At 41.0% G+C, this 23,391-nt stretch overlaps 1 protein-coding gene across 1 annotated transcript; it reads left to right on the forward strand.

The window, feature by feature from the left end:
- The first annotated feature begins 2,739 nt into the window (after positions 1–2,739).
- Positions 2,740–5,962, forward strand: lyz (lysozyme). Its single transcript, XM_060909162.1, has 4 exons — positions 2,740–2,910; positions 4,678–4,836; positions 4,972–5,047; positions 5,679–5,962. Exons 1-4 carry the CDS (start codon positions 2,784–2,786, stop codon positions 5,743–5,745), a joined length of 429 nt encoding a protein of 142 aa, XP_060765145.1. The 5' UTR covers positions 2,740–2,783; the 3' UTR covers positions 5,746–5,962.
- Positions 5,963–23,391: the final 17,429 nt, after the last annotated feature.

Consider the following 23,391-nt stretch of genomic DNA (forward strand, 5'->3'; position numbering starts at 1 on the left):
TACATCATATGACATTTCAAAAGAGTCCAGGTGCCGCGTTCATTCTGTTTTATCAGGCGTACACCATTTAGAAAGTTTAACTGAGAAAAACAAACATTGTACCCAGATATTAAACTGCAAATTTAACCTGCACCTGAAGCACCACAGTTTAGCCTAAACAAACATTGATTATGAAAAAAAAAATTCTGTTGGGGTTTATGGCCTTATATTATCTACTTTTTAACGTAGTTATAGACTTTTAATCTTTACCAGCTCTTTCAATATTTAATGTTTACTGTTTTAACTTGATATTTGTTGTTTGCACTGTCTGTGCATCTTGGTTTGTCAGAAAACGACATTTCGTCCTTCTGTGTGGAAGAATGACAATAAAGTTCAGTTGAACTGAGTTGAGATATACAGTGGTGCTTGAAAGTTTGTGAACCCTTTAGAATTTTCTATATTTCTGCATAAATATGACCTAAAACATCATCGGATTTTCACACAAGTCCTAAAAGTAGATAAAGAGAACCCAGTTAAACAAATGAGATAAAAATATTATACTTGGTCATTTATTTATTGAGGAAAATGATCCAATATTACATATCTGTGAGTGGCAAAAGTATGTGAACCTTTGCGTTCAGTATCTGGTGTGACCCCCTTGTGCAGCAATAACTGCAACTAAACATTTGTGGTAACTGTTGATCAGTCCTGCACACCGGCTTGGAGGAATTTTAGCCCGTTCCTCCATACAGAACAGCTTCAATTCTGGGATGTTGGTGGGTTTCCTCACATGAACTGCTCACTTCAGGTCCTTCCACAACATTTCGATTGGATTAAGGTCAGGACTTTGACTTGGCCATTCCAAAACATTAACTTTATTCTTCTTTAACCATTCTTTGGTAGAACGACTTGTATGCTTAGGGTTGCTGTCTTGCTGCATGATCCACCTTCTCTTGAGATTTAGTTCATGGACAGATGTCCTGATATTTTCCTTTAGAATTTGCTGGTATAATTCAGAATTCCTTGTTCCAACAATGATGGCAAACCATCCTGGCCCAGATGCAGCAAAATAGGCCCAAACCATGATTCTACCACCACCATGTTTCACAGATGGGATAAGGTTCTTATGCTGGAATGCAGTGTTTTCCTTTCTCCAAACATAACGCTTCTCATTGAAACCAAAAAGTTCTATTTTGATCTCATTTCTCCACAAAACATTTTCCAATACCCTTCTGGCTTGTCCACATGATCTTTAGCAAACTGCAGATGAGCAGCAATGTTCTTTTTGGAGAGCAGTGGCTTTCTCCTTGCAACCCTGCCATGCACACCATTGTTGTTCAGTGTTCTCCTGATGGTGGACTCATGAACATTGGCTAATGTTAATGTGAGAGAGGTCTTCAGTTGCTTAGAAGTTACCTTGGGGTCCTTTGTGACCTCGCCGACTATTACACACCTTGCTCATGGAGTGATCTTTGTTGGTCGACTGCTCCTGGGGAGGGTAACAATGGTCTTGAATTTCCTCCATTTGTACACAATCTGTCTGACTGTGGATTGGTGGAGTCCAAACTCTTTAGAGATGGTTTTGTAACCTTTTCCAGCCTGATGAGCATCAACAACGCTTTTTCTGAGGTCCTCAGAAATCTCCTTTGTTCGTGCCATGATACACTTCCACAAACATGTGTTGTGAAGATCAGACTTTGATAGATCCCTGTTCTTTAAATAAAACAGGGTGCCCACTCACACCTGATTGTCATCCCATTGAATGAAACACCTGACTCTAATTTCACCTTCAAATTAACTGCTAATCCTCGAGGTTCACATACTTTTGCCACTCACAGATATGTAATATTGGATCATTTTCCTCAATAAATAAGTGACCAAGTATAATATTTTTGTCTCATTTGTTTAACTGGGTTCTCTTTTAGGACTTGTGTGAAAATATGATGATGTTTTAGGTCATATTTATGCAGAAATATAGGAAATTCTAAAGGGTTCACAAACTTTCAAGCACCACTGTAATTGTAATTAAGTCCATTTCAGTTTGTACAGCTAAAATTACAAATTGTGGATAGGTTCAAGGGGGTGGATACTAATGCAAGGCACTGTACATGCCTAAAATATCTTCTGAAAATGAAATCTGGTCCAGTATTTTCTGACTAGTATCTGGATACTTGTATGCTGCAATTTTTAATGGGTTTAATGGTTTCAGAGCAGCAAGAACAGCAAGAGGATCAGGGCTGGGGATCATTAATCTGGGAAACTGGATTTGTGCAGTAAAATTGAACACATCACTCATCTTAGGAAGTTTATTAGTTCTAACGAGTGGCATCTTCAGGGTTAAAATATATTGTATACTCAGTCACTGGTTACTTACAGAACAGCTTGCGTATTGAATTAAATACTGGGTGCACATACAAAATACCTGTACTTTTCAGTCATATATAAAGAAAAGTTTGAGACCAGACTCATTTGGCAAAAATAATGCAGAAAGTAGAAGAGACAAGAACACCCCACATTACACGATCCTATCTGGCACCAAAACCACGTACGTGCAATTTTTAAATCATTTTTAATTTGTGGTCTTATCTCAGAACGATAACCAGGGTTTTGGAGTGCTTTTTAATCCACAGAACAAAGCAGTGTAAATAGATATATTTCTTTCCAATCTCTAACAAAGGTAGAAAAAGTTTGTGTGACCTTCAAAAGATCTGCAATCAATCTACTTCCTTGTAAAACGCGTATATAACAGAGAAGAGAGAACACACATCATTCTTCAGAGTGATTAGGTCTTGGACTGTAGCACAATGAAGGCTTTGGTGTTCCTTCTGCTCCTGGCGGTTGTCAGCGCTAAACAGTATGAGCGCTGTGAGCTGGCAAGAGCCATTCAACAAACTGGCTTGGCTGGGTATGATGGCATCAGTCTGGGGAACTGTGAGTAAACTGGTATCGTAACATTCTATACAGTATGTCTTTTCGTTGTGCACAGGAAGCTGTTGCAGATAAGGAAATTGCAGAGAATGCAGGTTTTTTAATAGCTCAAGTAGATGTACTAATATGAACATGATGCTGCACAATACAGTGTGCATTAATACAGAAGAGTATGTGCAATGGTGCAGCAGGTAACAGGTTTGATCCTGCACTCGGGTTCCTGTCCATGTGGAGTTTCTCATGTTCTTCCTGTGTCCATGTGGGATTTCTTCCACCTCCTAAACACATGCCAGTAAGTAGATAGGCTGAGATAAATTGCCCCTAAGGGTGAATGTGTGTGTGCATCATGCCATGCAATGGACTGGTGTCATCTCCAGAGTGTGTTCTTGCTTCACATCCAGTTTTCCTAGGTTAGGCTGTGGATCCACCATGACCATGAAAGGAGAAAACAGTTACTGAGAGTGAGAAATTATAATACCATTCGTCATGGGTGCAGAGAATGTTTTATTGAGCTTCATCAACAACACATTAGACAATATATATTACTCTATTGTATCTATTTTACTCATCCTGTAACTGCTTTATTCTGGTCAGGATCATGGTGGAACTTGAGCCTATTCTATAAACACTAGGCGTGGCAAGAGAATACACCCTGGATGGGACGCCAGTCCATTGCGCGCACCCCCCCCATGGACAATTAACTGGCATGCTTCAGAAGGTGGGAGGAAACCATAAAACCCAGAGGAAGAAGGAGAAACTAATACCAAGTACCAAGTTATTTTAGGCAAATAACCTGCAGCTAGAGCATTGCATTTCCTCTTAGGAAAAAGCGGAGATGCAAACTGACATGCAATAATAATAATGATAATAATATGTTATGTACTGGCGGCACGGTGGTGTAGTGGTTAGCACTGTCGCCTCACAGCAAGAAGGTCCTGGGTTCGAGCCCAGTGGCTGGCGAGGGCCTTTCTGTGTGGAGTTTGCATGTTCTCCCCGTGTCTGCGTGGGTTTCCTCCGGGTGCTCCAGTTTCCCCTACAGTCCAAATATGTGCAGGTTAGGCTAATTGGTGGCTCTAAATTGACCATGAGTGTGAATGGTTGTTTGTCTCTATGTATCAGCCCTGCGATGATCTGGTGACTTGTCCAGGGTGTACCCCGCCTCTCACCCATAGTCAGCTGGGATAGGCACTAATTTGCCTGCAACCCTGTACAGGATAAGCAGCTACAGATGATGGATGGATGGATGTTATGTTCTGACTATCAGTATTTGAAAAGTCTCAGAATACTGTACATTATTTCAAAAGTTTAAAAAAATTTGGCTTCGTTCTTGAACCGAACGTCATTTTTCGTTTTCATAGTACAGTTGAAGAAGAAGAAACCTTTATTTGTCACATGCACACTTCAGGCACAGTGAAATTCATCCTCTGCATTTAACCCATCTGAAGCAGTGAACACACACACCCAGAGCAGTGGGCAGCCACACTACAGCGCCCGGGGAGCAGTCAGGGGTCAGGTACCTTGCTCAAGGGCACTTCAGCCCAAGGCCACCCCACGTTAACCTAACTGCATGTCTTTGGACTGTGGGGGAAACCGGAGTACCTGGAGGAAACCCATGCAGACATGGGGAGAACATGTAAACTCTACACAGAAAGGCCCTCGCCGGCCGCTGGGTTTGAACCCGGAACCTTCTTGCTGTGAGGCGACCGTGCCATCCCATTTGCTGCATTAAGTTAAATCTGTGGTATTTCTATGAATGCTGAATATTTTTAGGGCTTTGCTTGGCCAAACATGAGTCTAACTACAACACCGATGCCATCGACCACGACGCTGACGGATCAACGGACTATGGCATTTTCCAGATAAACGACCGTTGGTGGTGCAGCAATGGACAATTTCCTAGTGCTAACGGGTGTGGCATCTCCTGTAATGGTAAGAAATTTTTACCTGTGATTTTTAGATGTGAGCTATAAAGTTTTGAGCCTTGATCTTGGTAATCTCAACACTAAAACAATGAAGGTGTACAAAGGCTCATGTAATTGTTTTAACACTTGCTTCATTACACAGAACTTCTTAGTGATAACATCTGGGCAGCTGCTCAGTGTGCCAAGGTCATAGTGAGACAGCAGGGCATTACTGCATGGTAAGACTTCATTGTCAACTTAATGCATGTATGGAGGACTGTTTAATTATACACTGGGGTCTAAAAGTCTGAGAGCGTTAGTGGAAATGCTTCTGTTTGGCATTGTTTTTCACTTTAACAAAAAGGTTTTCATTACAAATGATATTACCGGCAATAACGAGTGAAAAGTGAAATCTTAGAAACACTGACATGAATTTCAGAATTGCTTAGTATTTGGTTTGTCACGTTTTTGCTTTAATGACAGTGTGCACTCGAGCTAACACAGACTCCACAAGTTCGTGTAAAATCTGATGATCCACGTTAGATCAAATATCCATCGGTCTGTCATCTGAACACGTGCTTCAGTGGAAGGGATAAGACTCACGGACAACCTGACCTTTTGTACACAGGATTTAACACTTTCAGTATCACAAATTTACTTATGTTTAAATAGTGACAAAGAAATTGTGCAGTATTTTGAATATTGAACAGTCTAGACGTTGCACATTTCATTTATTCGCTGTACTATTTTCAAAATTCTAAACCGGTTTTCAATAAAATAAAAAATCCCAGATTTTCAGTGTAGTCTCAGACATTTGGACCCTACTGTATGTATATGATTTATTCATTTATTTATCTTTTTTTTTTGCAGGGTGGCATGGCGTGCATACTGCAGGGGTCAGGATGTAAGCTCTTACGCTGCAGGCTGTGGACTTTAAACAAAATCATGAAGTTACAAACGCATCGCTTTAATATAACCAAAGCAAATCAGTGGTAATGATGATATCCTGAATATGTAATAGTGCATTAAGAAATCAAATCATCTGTTAGATTATCGACATGAATGCTCAAATTGCTCATAATCTGCAATGAGCCCACTATTTATACTCTTGTAGCAATATCAACAATGCACTAATAAAGCATCTAATACAGCAACATGTGCATTTATTCATTTGTTTGTTTGTCTATTTATTTCATTGCAAGTCATTTATACGCTGTATTACATGGAATAAAGCTGAAAAAAAAGACATACAAAATATTTGTAAAAGGAAAAAAGAACACTACAAAATAGTAAAAGTGTATGAAAGGAGATCATAAAAATGTAAGATAGGCATTGAAGCCTTTAACACAACACCTAATCTGAACACTACTACAGTACTGCCTGACTGCACAGAACCATAGCTATGGGTAAAAGCCATATAGACCCTGATAGAGGAACAAACAGGGGCTTGAATCGGGATTTGTGAGACTATATATCATACATTCACTCTAATGTATCATTTTATATTATCCATTCATAATAATACCAGACTGCTAAAGTGGCCAAATGTTTGTGAACACCTGACCGTCATATTCATATGTGTTTGTTCAACATCCGATTCCAGATTTAGTCCCTTAGTTCCATAAATCAATCCATTATCTATACCGCTTATCCATCAGGGTTAGGGGGAAGCTAGAGCCAATCCCATCTGACTTTGAGTGAGAGGTGGGGTACACCCTGGGCAGGTCACCAATCTATCACAGACACAAACAACCATTCACCCTCACAACTGGACAATTTAGAGTAGCCAGTTAACCTAATCCACATGTCTTTGGACTGTGGAAGGAAACCAACGCAGGCATAAGGAGAACATGCAAACTCTACACAGAAAGGCCCCGGTTCCAGTGAAGGGAAATCTTAACTTGCTACAGCATGCAACATCTCATCTCATCTCATTATCTCTAGCCGCTTTATCCTTCTACAGGGTCGCAGGCAAGCTGGAGCCTATCCCAGCTGACTACGGGCGAAAGGCGGGGTACACCCTGGACAAGTCGCCAGGTCATCACAGGGCTGACACATAGACACAGACAACCATTCACACTCACATTCACACCTACGGTCAATTTAGAGTCACCAGTTAACTTAACCTGCATGTCTTTGGACTGTGGGGGAAACCGGAGCACCCGGAGGAAACCCACGCGGACACGGGGAGAACATGCAAACTCCACACAGAAAGGCCCTCGCCGGACCCGGGGTTCGAACCCAGGACCTTCTTGCTGTGAGGCGACAGCGCTAACCACTACACCACCGTGCCGCCAGCATGCAACATAAATCCTATAAAACTGAAAGTCTGGGGAAGGCCCACATACGGGTGTGATGGTCAGGTGTCCACAAACTTTTGGCCATATAGTGTCTGGATAAAGAAACATATAGCAAGTTTATAAGTTAAATTATAAATTACAAAATACTTTTTTGTTAAAAACAAACAAACATAGCAAATACTTTAAGTATAATACTTTTATACAGTAAATAAAGGGTATAGGTGGGAAGCTGTAGCTCCCTCTTGTGGTGTCTTAGATGCAGCAGAAACATTAAAAGTTTAAACAGAAGAAAATTCAGGGGCGTAGCTAGGATTTTTCAAAGGGGGGGTCACACACTGACTGGCAGCCTGAGCACATACCCGTAGGTTTGTAAATGAAAAAATACATTGAATACATTTGAGAAAATAACGCAGTCTTTGCATCATTCTTTCATCTCATGTTGCGAGCTGTTGAGATGTTGGACAATGATTAGGCCAAATCAGCTTTATCCGGCAGTGTATGGATAGCAGCTCAACATCTTACCCTAGTCAACCAATGTAGCTTGACCATGCTTTCTAGTGCGATTGTGTTGCACTTGCGCAGAACTAGGTTTTTGTGCCCAAACCACAGGAAGTCCATACAAGGTTATAGAAACCCTAATGAGGCTGAGGTGACAATCTAGTTTGAAAAAAAAAAAGTTAGAAAAATTACAGTGGGTGCTTTTCTAATATTCTTATGCGGCTATTGAAAAAAACATATGGTCCAACAAAGGGGGGGGGGGGGGGGGGTCATGGGCACCCCAGGACCCCCCCAGCTATGCCCCTGAAATTAACATAAATTTAAAACTTACATAATTTAGGTTAAAGCTTTTTTATATTAAAATTAAAGTATTTGAGTATTTATATTGAAAATATATACGTTATTTACCAGCTGGGAGGTCCGTATCGTGAAATACCGTGACGGAGGTCTTGAAAGTACTGAGCGAGGCCCTCTGGGCCGAGGTCAGTATTCAAGGCCGAGGTCATGGTATTTCACCATACGGACCGACCTTAAGCTGGTAAATAATATATATATATTTTTTTCTTTAACAAATTCTAACAGAAAACGAGAGCGCCCGAAAGGGAAAACCGAGCCGAGCCGCCATTTTGAATCCTCATTCACGGCTGTGATGCAAATTGCTTCCTCCTCGGTATACAAGTGCACTTCCATGGCAGAAAAAAAACTAGATTTTGCCAACTATGTAGTCCCCTATTTATACAAATAGGAGTCATTCAGGATTTAGCCATGTTTTTGCTCGGCGTTCGCAACAGTTACAGGTTTTTAGCTTTCTCCTGAAATGTTTTCTTTTATTTCTTCTTCCTCAGGGTAGTAAAACTCGCTTTCGCTGTGAACACTGTCGTTATCGCTATCCATGATGTAAAATTAATGCTATTCTCCTGAGAAATGCTGGCAAAAATTTATAAGATTTTTTATAAAAATCTTATAAATAAATCTTATTTAAAAAAAAGATAAATGTTGACAAAAATTGCTACTATGTTTGTTGTTGTGAACGAGCGAGTTGCCAGAGGTCCATAACCAGGGTCCGTAACTACGGACCCACTTGCCAGCCAGTCAGAGCGCAGGATTTGATGGAAACCGGAACGCGAAAAAAAATATTTTTATTTCGTAAATTTGTTGAGGAAAGGTATAATTTGAACAATATTTTGGCCAATTAAGATGCTCACGTTTGTCAGAGAACAAAGAGAAAATAGCGTTTCCTTCCCCTCATGTAATATTTAAAAGAAAACTAAAATTAATGACCCCCCCCCCCAAAAAAAAAACCCCAAAAAACTAAAGAACAAGGATTAGATCAAACAAAAATGTTGAACCTGGAGCAGCCGCTACACTGGGACTCGGCTGAGTAGTCAGAGTTTGTTTACATGCAGCACCTGTAATAGCAGGTACGCTAACTAACGAGTTTATTAGTAGCACTGTCAGGGTGCAGTTGTTTTTTCATTACGTCTGTTTCAGTACCTGAGTGTGTGTGTGTGTGTGTGTGTGTGTGTGTATATATATATATACATAAAATCCAGTAGTAAATTGTTTAATTTGGCTACATATCCATTTCTTTGAGCCATTTGCTAACAGAAATTAATTCCTCAGTGATATTACTGATGGAGAATGTTGAGAAAATGTTAAGGACCTCCAGAGAGGGTTTAAAATTAAATTTGTAAAACCAAATTATTTTAAATGTTACTAGAATGTTAGGAGGACTTTCTCCAAACCATTGCAGGTTACAGCAAGGTTATTTAAATGTTCTGGGAACGTTAGAGTATCATTCCCCTAACCATAACATGCAAATGTTTGATAGAGTTATTTGTTTGGCATGCTTGTAACTTGTTTTGGCTAGTTTCAGTTAAACCCTTGAAACTTATGTCTGCTCGCACATCTGCTCTCTGTTTTTCATAACACTCTCCTACTCAGTAATTTTCCATTACCCATTGAAACCACCCTATCACACGGCCAACTCTGCTTCCTTACATTACATTTTTCAAATTGTACTGCTACACCACGCTCTTGAATATGGATATATATACTCATGTTTGTCCTTCATTAAACTCAGAAACATCTGCACAGCTAAGTGTCTGCAATCGTCATTCCTGGACCTGTGAGGCAGAATCTCCTAGGCGGAAGAGGACTTGTATTTCTAGATCACTCATACTTTATCAGTTCAACTTTCTTCAGCACAGACAAATCAAAATCCATCAATGTTATGTTTCTGTAAAGAAAACTTTCCTGAGCAAAACCAAACAATAAAAATTCAGAAGCTTAGAATGTTGTGAGAATTTAAAAAAAAAATCCTCAGAACATTCTCGGAGCGAATGCTTCCACATCTGGCTGATGAATCCTGGTTTACATTTTAGTTTCCTCAGGAGGGCGACTCATGTAGTCTTGAAGTGCCCGATGCAAAGGAAGCCATTTTCCTATCGATGTCTTTATCGCCCCGATCCACCTGTTAACAATAAAGAAGAAATTATTGTAATGTAATATGAGGTAACAGAATTTTACTGTTAAAATTCCTGTATGTATGCACACATTATGACACAATATATATTTAAATTAGATGTATGCTATATGGCCAAAGGTTTGTGGACACCTGACCATCACATTCATATGTCTCATCTCATATGTGATTGTTGAAAATCCCATTCCTGAATCAGTCCCTTTGCTGTTATAATAACCTCCACTCTTCTGGGAAGCCTTTCCACTAGATTTTGGAGCGTGGTTGTGGGGATTTGCTCATTCAGTCACAAGGGCATTAGTGAGGTCGGGCACTGATGTCAGATGTTCAGTCGGCATTTGAGTTCATCCCAGAGGCATTCACTGTGGTTGAGATCAGGGCTCTGTGCAGGCTACTTGAGTTCTTCCACTCCAAATTTGGTAAACCATATCTTCATGGAGCTTGCTTTGTGCACAGGGGCATTGTCGTGCTGGAACATGTTTGGGTCCTTTAGTCCAAATGAAGGGATATCCTAGTGGTAAAGCGTACAAAGACATTCTATACAGTTGAAAGCTAGGGGAAAGCCTACATGTGGGTGTGATGGTTAGGTGTCCACAAACTTGGGCATATAGTGTCTGTACTTACAAGCACACAATTGCTTGTGTGTAACAAGAACTTTCATAACTCAGCAAGTTGTGCATTCGTAAAAATTTGTGGTGTATTTTCAGACCCAAAAAAGCAGTCTATGTAACTTAAATGAGTTCCAAACATTTTTCTGAGTGGTTTTTTTAATGTAAATTATTAGCATGTGCACAGTACTATCGTCATAGTGATTCGATTATAGCATGTTACTTATGCTATACTTCAGTCATAGAACATGTGTACTGTTCTATGACTTGTCTGAAGATGATACTTTTCTAATGTAGTCACACATCAGCTTTACACGCCTGTAGTTGATAAATAACATTATTATTTCCTTGATGCATACAGCATGTGCAGTGAACAGATCATTAAGTATCCATGTTTACATAATGCAAATAGTTTGAAATTGTTTCGATATAGTTTTGTTGGCTACCGTTTGTTTTCATTGACATTTTCAGCACAAAGGTAGAACACTTTGAACTCTTCTGATGGGGGTTTCAGCTCAATAGTGGACTTCTTGAATCCTAGGTGTTGTTCCCTCACTGTGTAGCCATGCAGGTAGATCCCACCTGTATATCACAGCCAACAAAATACAGTAGGACTTAATATATACACAGAACTGACATTGCATTGCGTTTTAAAATCTGGCTAATAAGACAATTTACTTGATTTACTTCCTGCGGTGCATCATCAACAGGGTTGCAGATTTGTCTTACAAGTTATGCTAGTTTTAAGTGGGCGGCACGGTGGTGTAGTGGTTAGCGCTGTCGCCTCACAGCAAGAAGGTCCTGGGTTTGAGCCCCGGGGCCGGCGAGGGCCTTTCTGTGCGGAGTTTGCATGTTCTCCCCGTGTCCGCGTGGGTTTCCTCCGGGTGCTCCGGTTTCCCCCACAGTCCAAAGACATGCAGGTTAGGTTAACTGGTGACTCTAAATTGACCGTAGGTGTGAATGTGAGTGTGAATGGTTGTCTGTGTCTATGTGTCAGCCCTGTGATGACCTGGCGACTTGTCCAGGGTGTACCCCGCCTTTCGCCCGTAGTCAGCTGGGATAGGCTCCAGCTTGCCTGCGACCCTGTAGAAGGATAAAGTGGCTAGAGATAATGAGATGAGATGAAGTTATGATAGTTTTAAGTCTTTTTTATGGCAAGAGAAAGGAAAAAAAGAAGCAAAGCTGGTGAGAGTGACTGTTTCGGTGTTATATTATAAAAGGGCAGCACGGTGGTGTAGTGGTTAGCACGGTCGCCTCACAGCAAGAAGGCTCCGGGTTCGAACCCAGTGGCCGGCGAGGGCCTTTCTGTGTGGAGTTTGCATGTTCTCCCCATGTCTGTGTGGGTTTCCTCCGGGTGCTCCGGTTTCCCCCACAGTCCAAAGACATGCAGTTAGGTTGACATGGGGCGGCCTTGGGCTGAGGTGCCCTTGAGCAAAGTACCTGACCCCTGACTGCTCCCTGGGCGCTCTGGTGTGGCTGCCCACTACTCTGAGTGTGTGTGTGTGTGTTCACTGCTTCAGATGGGCTAAATGCAGAGGATGAATTTCACTGTGCTTGAAGTGTGCATGTTTCTTCTTCTTCTTTAAATAATAACAGGAACTAACTTGTTTCATGAACATAACTATAAATGGATAAAAAGCACGACAGTATAGTCTTTAATAAACAAAAAGTGTTAGTGTTGGCAAATTGCTGTGGTATAAGAGGAATAAAACTCTCCAGAGCATGCTGTAGATATAATCCACACTACACCACCCCACCCAGTCACTGATCGTATTATTGTTAATGATTTACTGTGGGTATTAAAATATGTATCCTCATTTCCCATACTGTAATTAAAGGATTGTGTATGTGTCAGAGTTGACATACCAACTGCATATGTTGATCGTATGCTGGCATAGAAGTAAAGGCACCCGTCCTTTAGGATGCAGTAGTGCTGTATCCACGAGTCCTTGTTTCTGTCCAGCAAGTTTAGAAGGCCGAGGCACTCGGGGTTCTTCACAGCTAGAGGAGGCAGGTTTGAGTTGTGGCGTGTCACATCCACCCACACGTGATTCTGCAACATGAGTCACCACCGTTACAGTCCTTACTGTTCCCATGACAACACCAGTGAGGACATTTGCTGACTCTAAAACAGCCATTACGCTTTGTTCTGTGTGCCTGTGCTGTTTAGTTTTCTGATTACACAGTATGGTTCGATTAACTAATATTGGGTTTCTGTGCTGATCCAGATCCATTAAGCGTTCCCCGAAATTAGATCCATTGCTATATTTAACACTGGATGAACAAATGCACTACTTATTTGTCATATTGTCAGTGGTTTTGTTGATGGAATGATATCCTATTACTATCATCAGTATAGCATATTTGGAAGTCTACATTGTCTAGAGCTTATCACGGATATCTGAACTATTACACGTAAATGTAGATACCTCCCAGATATTTACCTGCGCAATGGGGTGAACTGCTCGTTCCAAAACTTCCAACCATCTGAAAAAATGAAAAGGGGAAAAAATAACATAAAGAATGGAAGAAAAGAATAAACAATATGTTTCTTAGAATAACTGTAAGAATGGGGAAAAAGACGAAAAAAGCTTTTATTGTCACAACTATAGTCGTATATCCTAATGTAGGAAGCTGGGATCAGAGTTCAGGGTGAGCCAAGATACAGAACAACCATCTGAGCGACCATACTTCAGAGTCGTAACCACTCAGATTTCATTAAAGGAGTAAAAATACAAGTTATCTGGTTTCAGGAATGCATTCCTGGTACATATTTTATAAGGAATGAATTCTAAAGGGAAACAGGACAGGGTAAAGTGATAGTGAGTATCAGAAAGGCATTTTAATATAATGATCTGGTATGAATATCAGTGTTTCTTATTAATTAAATGGTCACCTTCGCATTTCTTGGTTTGACGTAGCATAGAAGTAATAAACACGATTTCCAGCAACAGGAGAACACTTGAACACAAATGGCTTCCCCAGACTGGTGTCAGCCTCCACCACTGCACCCTCCAGCCGCATGACTGCCAAAGCGTGGCTGTTTCCTTCATCCTGTCTCACACACAGAGAATTCAGCTCAATTCTGGATGCACTGGTGAAGTCCACATCCTAACCAACCTCACATAGTTTATTCTCCAAATTTATATATATATTTTTTACACTAGAGAGAGTGAATTAGAGAAGAAAAATAAACTCACTCTTTTGTTTCTGTAGTAGTAAAGGCAACAGTCATGTCTGAGCACAAACCACCTCTTCCTCCAGCCTTTGAGCAAACTGGACTGAGTGCGTTTGTACAGGTAGCCTCGACATGCAGGCTTTGGTGTGTTTGGGGTACGACCGATATCCGAGCCAATGGTCAGAATCAGGAGATCAGGACCTGTGTGACATGTTACAAAAATTAAAGAGAAAAAACACCCCAAACAAACATAGGCTGCATTGGTTTTCTAAGGATAAATACAGTTTACAGTTGTTTTCTGGACACATCAGCACTCGGCGTTTCTTCTCCTCACCTTCAGAGGTCACTGCCTCCCCAGGTTTGACTTGCCACTTATTCTGTGTTTTTATTAACTTGGCAGCATACATAGAGATGCTCTTTGTCTTTGTGAAGTTTTGCATTAAATTACCTGCATTTCTGAGCATTCTTTAGAAATATAGTGTTCTCTGGTTTATTGATGTCATTTTCTGGATCTCACGTCCTGTCTCTGATTATTTACTTGCTCAAAATGTAAAATAAAGCAGAAGACACTGATTTTTATGTATATCGACAAATTACATACTGTTTTGTCCCAATTTCAGCAAGTTTAAAATAACACAACAGTAGAAGTCAAGAAGTGATTTTGGCCTGAAGTGCACTTTCGGCTAGTGGCCTAGTGGTTAGCGTGTCCGCCTCTCGATCGGGAGATCGCGAGTTCTACTCACGGTCGGGTCATACCAAAGACCGTCATAAAAATGGTGCCTACTGCCATCTGGCAAGGCACGCTGCAATACAGATGTGAGTGGGGAGTAAAACTCTTGCGGTTATCAGAGGACTAGCCCCCCACTGTAACCCTAGCTATGTAATATAGCCGAGAGGCCAAGGGCTATGAAATGGAGATCGGCGCCACCAAACACGCCACTGAATGGTGCGGGAAGGACTTTGACTTGCACTTTCGGCTAGAGCTTTAATAAATCCTTGCCAACATGTTGATAATCCAAGCATGGCCAGATGATGTGTCTGTAGGCCTGCCATACCTTGCCGGGCGAGGTCAACTGCCTCTGAGTGTGGCACTCCCGTGACATCGGTACCATTAACCGCCAGCACATAATCTCCAACTTTTAACCCTGCCTCATCTGCTGCTCCATCTGCAACCAGTAGGAAAAATGTGTATGGTTTTATATCTGGTTTTATCAGTATGGCAGTAACAATGTAATCTTGGTATGAATGCTATTTATTTACTCTTTTTAAAAAAAAAAACCTGTGACTACAATGGCAAAGTATGAAGCCAAGCATGCTGGTAGTAAGGCAAACAAAATGCCAGACCACTTAAATTGGTCTCATGCTGATCAAACTTATTTGGTCCACTTACTTGTGTCAACTTCTGTCACTATAATTGGTTTGGAGTATTGAATTCTGAACCCCCATGGATATTCTCCCATTCCTTTGCTTATTTTCACAGTTCGTTCACGAACTTAAAAAGAAAGAAAGAAAGAAAGAAAGAAAGAAAGAAAGAAAGAAAGAAAGAAAGAAAGAGAAAATACAGTATCATACATTATCATACATACAGGACACTTTTTCAATGGAATAAAAACATGTATTCTATTCCCTTCTAGCAGGTTTCATTCATTTGGTTTGATAGCATGCAATATTGTTAGCATATCGCTTATCCTACCTGTATTATGTCACTCTACTCAATGGAGAATGAGTGTTGAATATGGTTTATGATATTGCATGGTTGTCAAGACAACATGATATTACATGTCGAAGACATAAAACTTCCACGGTAATGAGCGACTGTGGCAATTTGTAAACTAACATGGCTGCCAGATTTGCATCGTTAAATACAGAAGAGTTTGAGAGAATTTTGAAAGAGAAAGACGCACTGAGCACCCGAAAGGAATGTGTATGTATAATAATAATAATAATAATAATAATAATAATAATAATAATAATGGCTATTTTTGTGGTATATCAGATATATTCCATTCAGCTAGCATGATATTGAACGAGTCAAAGACGAGTTCAATATCATGCTAGCTGAGTGGAATATATCTGCTATACGGCTCAATGCCAGCCAATATTATTTAATTATTAAGAATATTCTATCTCATATAGGGAAATTTGCCCTGAAGCTCATGTAGGGAAAACTGCCCTAATGATTCATCACTAATTAATGCTTACCTGCTACAGGGCGAGGGCGGTTACGAAGGCATTGCATAGTTTCATTTGGATTAGCGTCATCTCCCCGATAAATCCATGATGCTGAGTGGAAGGTCTCAGTATAAAAACCTCTGTCTTCGATGTCTCGGAGGGATATGTCAACTGAACGGGTGTCCTCAGAATTCATTGTGTCTGACCAAAATAAAAGTAAAAAAAAAAAACCCAACACATTATGATAAAGACTTTGCAATAGAAATAATTTTATAACAGTATAAGTTTTTAGAGGGGAGGGAGCCATGACTTAATGGTAAGAGAAGCAGCTTTGAGACCAAAAGGTCACCAGTTTGATTCCCTGGACCAGCAGGACTGGGAATGGCTAAAGTGCCCTTGAGCAAGGCACTTAACCCCCAACTGCTCCCCTAGGCTGCTTGGGGTATGTTGTACATTGCTCTGGATAAGAGCGTCTGCTAAATGCTGTTAATGTAATATTTGTTTGTTCATTCATTTGTTAATTCCAATGTCTCATTTCATCTCATTATCTGTAGCCGCTTTATCCTGTTCTACAGGGTCGCAGGCAAGCTGGAGTCTATCCCAGCTGACTACGGGCGAAAGGCGGGGTACACCCTGGACAAGTTGCCAGGTCATCACAGGGCTGACACATAGACACAGACAACCATTCACACTCACATTCACACCTACGGTCAATTTAGAGTCACCAGTTAACCTAACCTGCATGTCTTTGGACTGTGGGGGAAACCGGAGCACCCGGAGGAAACCCACGCGGACATGGGGAGAACATGCAAACTCCGCACAGAAAGGCCCTCGCCGGCCACGGGGCTCGAACCCGGACCTTCTTGCTGTGAGGCGACAGCGCTAACCACTACACCACCGTGCCACCCCTAATTCCAATGTGGAAGACAAAAAAAAAATTAAATGGCAAATCGGTAATATTGTGAATTACACGCGCCTTGTGTTAACGATAATTTGCTATTCAGTTTTTGTCACAGTTCACAAATTTAATCAACATATTCTTATGGGTGGTACAGGAGGCAGTGGGGTGTGTTGCTGTCTCACAGCTCCAGTCCCCGGTTTGATCCTGAGCTCTGTTTACAGTCTATTTGGAGTTCCTCCTGTGTCTGAGTGTGTTTCCTCAAGGTTCTTGGCATCCAGAAACATGCCAGTAGGTAGATTGGCTACTCTAAATTGCCCATAAGAGTGAATGAGAGAGAGAGAGAGAGAGAGAGAGAGAGAGAGAGAGAGAGAGAGTGTGTGTGTGTGTGTGTGTGTGTGCGCGCGCGCATGGTGCCCTGGGATGAACCACTGACTGGAATAGGTTGTGGATTCACTGTGACCCTGACCAGGATAAAGTGGTTACCGAAAATGAATGAATAAAAGAACTCTTGTGCATGCATTATTAAGTTTGCCTGAGTCTTCCCAGATCTCTGCTGATCACTGTAGGTTTGTGATTATGTACAGACACTCTGTCAGCTTTTATATTATCACCTGATTCATCAGTGATATTGCTAGTGGAGCTCTCTTCTGCAGAACCCCACCGTCTGCTCTCCTTGAACATCTTGCGTTTCTTCGCCCAGTGGTCTGAAGTTTCTTCAGTATCTTTGGAGATACTATCTTCCAGTTTCAGGTGCTCTTTGACTTTTGCTGAGGCTAGAAAAACAAAATACAAAAAATAACAAAATCAGCATTTTATGCTACATCACATCTTCACAGTTTGCGCAAGTAGAGATATAGAGACAAAGGTCTAGAGGAATTCATTGCATGCCACATGTCAGGGTTCGTTTGCCAATTCTGTGTCTGATAAAGTTCTGTACCTGTTCTATTCAGACGTTTCTCAGGTTGGCTACAGGCTTTAGCTGATTGTGTGGAGGTACGTCTTGCTGGTGTGTGGGAGAACTGTTTGGATTCCTCCACATCTACATGTTGTCTCTGGCCCTCAAACTGTTTTGTTGGAATAGCAGATGTTGGTTCTGTTGCTGATTGATGCTTTTGTACAATGTCTTCATTCATAGAGTGACTGTGCAGCGATCTCTGCTCATATCCCCCTATAACGGTCACTATTGAGCTTTGCTTTTTTTGGGTGCTAACAACTTCTTGCCTGTCCTGCGTTTGCGCTTTGGTTCCATTGTGGAACCCATCAGTAATGCACTCTTCTGAGCTGCAAACTGAAGGTGGGGTCACATGGATAGGCAGATTCTTCTGATCAATTAGATCCACTGGACTGTCCACCTCCACCATGTCTTCATCAAAGCCACTTTCAGTCACCTCACTCTGTTCCAGTGGGTCTGCTAAGGAATACTCCTGACCAGCTCTGTTCTCAAATATCTGATCAGCAACCTCTGCTGGTGCTACTTGTTCATGCTGGTGCTTCAGAAAGCCATCATCTGAAGTCTTGTCAGACACTGATGGATAAAATGGGGTCTTTGTTGAGCTGTATGCCTTGATGTTGGGGATAATGGTGTAAGCACCACAGAAGGAGCTTGAGCTTGGTTGGGAACTGGTACTGCTGAAGGAATTGTGGTTCTTTCTTTCAGAAATGCCTGCTTTCTCATCCTCTAGTTGGTATCTAGCAACTCGCTCTGCCTGACAGAGTAGTGACTGCATGAAAAATGAGGAGAGTGCACCAGAGGAAAAAGACCCTCTGCATGAGCTTTTGCTTTCTCCATTGTGATTTGAGTGGTCTGCCAGTCCTGGGTAAGTTCTCCGCCTTTTTCTTGGTACATCTGTGTAATTACTTGACTGAGAATTGGCGCTGCTGTTATGCATTTGGATATTCCCTTTACGGTTGTGACTTTCCGATGTTGATGATATCAAGTTTTTTTGAGCATCAAGTTCATAGGGTTGAGTACAGTAAGCTGTTTTATATGCCCTTGGTATTGAAAACTGGCACTCTGACACCAAAGCTTGTGGGTCATGCTGAGGATCCTCCTGTTCTTTGAACACATTACTGTCATTTATATGGCAGGACACTATGTTCTCTGTGAGGTCCTGTAGTATGTCACTTTCCTTATCAGCAAACCTTGTTGGAGGACTATCCCATATTGTCTCGTTCCTATGACTGTTGGGTTGTGATAACCGTCTACGTGGCAGCCAGAACCCATTAGGTGATGAACAAGTAGATGATCCATCCACCAGTGTGAAATCGGTGTCTGTGTGTCCACCAGCGTGGGGTCTGCAGTAATGATCTTTGCAGCAGCTTTTACAGCAGTCCACCTCTTCTTGGCTGCTTAATGAGCTTGTATTTCTTGGTCGATGATCATTTGTCTTCAGTTCTGTCATGACTTGAAATGTGACATTTTCACAGAGTTTGGCATTTTGTTTATGTTTTCTTGTACACTGATTCCATGAACAAGGATGGATAAAACATTCTCTGTTTGATGTTTGAGGTTTCTGGCTCTCCCGTTGTTTTTCCTTCTCATTTTGCAGAATCAAAGTGGTCTTGACATCAGAGTTATCAGACTGTACCATCTCGCTGATCTCTAGTCTCATATCTGAGCTCATGTATTGAACTTTGGATGCTGTGACTTCTATCACAATGCTGGCTGTTTCTCCTGCTGCAAACTTATCCGATCTCTGAAGAATTTTCAGAGGAGAACTTCCAAAATCATTGAATGTCACTGAATGTGTGATTGTTAGCTTCCTGCCTTCATCCACTTGCAGTGTAATGCTGGATTTTTCCTTTTTATGTCCATCACTTTCCTGTCCAAATACCTTCTCCTTGCTAGAAGTTTCAGTCTCCTTTTCCTCTTCATCCGACAAAAAGATTTCTTTGCAAAAGGAGTCTGTCTCTCCCTTTTCACTGGTGTAGTCTTCCTTAACCACATCATCCAACGGACTCTTGATGTTTTTTTGAAAACTATATGAGGAGGTGGTCTCTGTAGAGACATGAAAATGTAAATGGAATTATATAGAAATATAAGTAACCATACCAGAAATATTGAATTTATATAATTTACAATTTGCCAAATAGCAGTGATGCAGCCAAAAGCAGTCACAGTATCTGTAGTATACACTAATATATTATTCTATCCACATTCACTGGTTATGAGCAATCATGTGCTCTGATTGGCTACTCTTCTACTACTAGGACATCAGCTCATATACTATGAGTAGAGAAAAACAAAATGGCGGAGCGTGTTGATGAAGCAAAAACTCTACTTGAAAACAAAACCCCCAAAATGATCAAGTATTTAAAAGAAACAGAAATAGCTAAAAGAATATACAGTAGATTTTTTTTGTCCCCCTCCCAATATCTCCTGTTCCACACTCCAGCCCAGTCGGCACGGGTGCAGATAGAGGGGGGGACAGGGGGGATTCATCCCACCCAGATTTAAATTCACCTCGTTCGGTCCCCCCCACTTATAGGGAGGAAAAAACGTCTATGCTGTCTTTCTTTGCATCAGGCAAACCTCACGGAAAAATCAAAAGACTAATTACCATTCGGTTTAGTGAGGTGCACAGCAGTATATATAGTTGCAACTGCGCAGACTGCACAGGTTGCGAGCTCGAGCTTGGTTGCTATGGTTACCCACAAGTTTGACAGGCATATCGGGGACAGCTCCTGCTAGTTCAGGACCCCAACACGGCATGATGAAGGGTGCCAAAAGGCAGAAAACGATTGCATCGTTTAAAAGAAAAAAAAAAGACTGTAAGTAAACTGTGCCTTACTTTATCATATCACCTTGCAATTTTTTGATACTCTGTTCAAAGTAATGTCGTAGTGAAAGTAAAATCGTACGGAGTAGAGAAGCCTTTCTGGTAGCCTCCTTCTTTCGGTGGTAGCCTGTAGATACAGTGCTCAGAAGGCAGTTTTAATGTTTAATCTGGCGTTCCCTGCCATAATTTCAGCGAGCATAGTGTTTCATAAGGAAACTTTGCGAAGAGTTGTTGACTGACTGCCGCTCACGCAACACACAGGCATAGTTAGAAAGTCAGGATGGCCTGCAGGTAGTTCCTGGTGATGGCAGTGAGGGAGGTGAAATAACATGTATACACACTACCATTCAAAAGTTTGGGGTCACCCAGACAATTTTGTGTTTTCCATGAAAAGTCACACTTTTATTTACCACCATAAGTTGTAAAATGAATAGAAAATATAGTCAAGACATTTTTCTGGCCATTTTGAGCATTTAATCGACCCCACAAATGTGATGCTCCAGAAACTCAATCTGCTCAAAGGAAGGTCAGTTTCATAGCTTCTCTAAAGAGCTCAACTGTTTTCAGCTGTGCTAACATGATTGTACAAGGGTTTTCTAATCATCCATTAGCCTTCTGAGGCAATGAGCAAACACATTGTACCATTAGAACACTGGAGTGATAGTTGCTGGAAATGGGCCTCTATATACCTATGGAGATATTGCACCAAAAACCAGACATTTGCAGCTAGAATAGTCATTTACCACATTAGCAATGTATAGAGTGGATTTCTGATTAGTTTAAAGTGATCTTCATTGAAAAGAACAGTGCTTTTCTTTCAAAAATAAGGACATTTCAAAGTGACCCCAAACTTTTGAATGGTAGTGTGTATATATATATATATATATATATATATATATATATATATATATATATATATATATATATATATACACAAAATGGAATCATTTGCTGACAGCTCAGTCCCCCCCAGTTCAAAAATCCTATCTGCGCCCCTGCCAGTCGGTGGCAGTAATGCACGTTTAAGTCGGTTTGTCAACCGAAAAAAAAATCTGAAGAAGAAAATCCCCCAAAATACAAAAAAAAGCAACAAAATATGGAATAAAAGTATTTGATGGTAAGAACATAGTTTTTTTTCAAGAATCATTATTACCGCATTTTTCACAAATTGCTGTCATTTCTCCAGTTTGTTTACATTCTAAGCAGAAATGATTTTGTCAGACGTTTTATATAAAGTTTTTATTTACTGAATTTGTAAAAAATAAAAATTCTGTGTTTCTCAAAATTCAGTGAATGTGGATAGAATAAAACAGTTATTCCACTCAATCTCGTCGTACATGGCTTATAGCCGACTCGGTGCTACGCGCCTCATCAGCTATCAGCTCATGTACGACTCAATTTTGTGGAATAATTTAAATATATAATATACAACAGTGGTGTTTATATAACCCCGATTCCAAAAAAGTTGGGACAAAGTACAAATTGTAAATAAAAATGGAATGCAATAATTTACAAATCTCAAAAACTGATATTGTATTCACAATAGAACATAGACAACATATCAAATGTCGAAAGTGAGACATTTTGAAATTTCATGCCAAATATTGGCTCATTTGAAATTTCATGACAGCAACACATCTCAAAAAAGTTGGGACAGGGGCTATAAGAGGCTGGAAAAGTTAAAGGTACAAAAAAGGAGCAGCTGGAGGACCAAATTGCAATTTATTAGGTCAACTGACAATAGGTCATTAACATGACTGGGTATAAAAAGAGCATCTTGGAGTGGCAGCGGCTCTCAGAAGTAAAGATGGGAAGAGGATCACCAATCCCCCTAATTCTGCGCCGACAAATAGTGGAGCAATATCGGAAAGGAGTTCAACAGTGTAAAATTGCAAAGAGTTTGAACATATCATCATCTACAGTACATAATATCATCAAAAGATTCAGAGAATCTGGAAGAATCTCTGTGCGTAAGGGTCAAGGCCGAAAAACCATACTGGGTGGCACGTGATCTTTGGGCCCTTAGACGGCACTGCATCACATACAGGCATGCTTCTGTATTGGAAATCACAAAATGGGCTCAGGAATATTTCCAGAGAACATTATCTGTGAACGCAATTCACCGTGCCATCCGCCGTTGCCAACTAAAACTCTATAGTTCAAAGAAGAAGCCGTATCTAAACATGATCCAGAAGCGCAGACGTCTTCTCTGGGCCAAGGCTCATTTAAAATGGACTGTGGCAAAGTGGAAAACTGTTCTGTGGTCAGACGAATCAAAATTTGAAGTTCTTTATGGAAATCAGGGACGCCGTGTCATTCGGACTAAAGAGGAGAAGGATGACCCAAGTTGTTATCGGCGCTCAGTTCAGAAGCCTGCATCTCTGATGGTATGGGGTTGCATTAGTGCGTGTGGCATGGGCAGCTTACACATCTGGAAAGACACCATCAATGCTGAAAGGTATATCCAGGTTCTAGAGCAACATACACTCCCATCCAGACGACGTCTCTTTCAGGGAAGACCTTGCATTTTCCAACATGACAATGCCAAACCACATACTGCATCAATTACAGCATCATGGCTGCGTAGAAGAAGGGTCCAGGTACTGAACTGGCCAGCCTGCAGTCCAGATCTTTCACCCACAGAAAACATTTGGCGCATCATAAA

This window comes from Neoarius graeffei, chromosome 25, assembly GCF_027579695.1.
Source record: "Neoarius graeffei isolate fNeoGra1 chromosome 25, fNeoGra1.pri, whole genome shotgun sequence".
Classification (NCBI taxonomy): domain Eukaryota; kingdom Metazoa; phylum Chordata; class Actinopteri; order Siluriformes; family Ariidae; genus Neoarius; species Neoarius graeffei.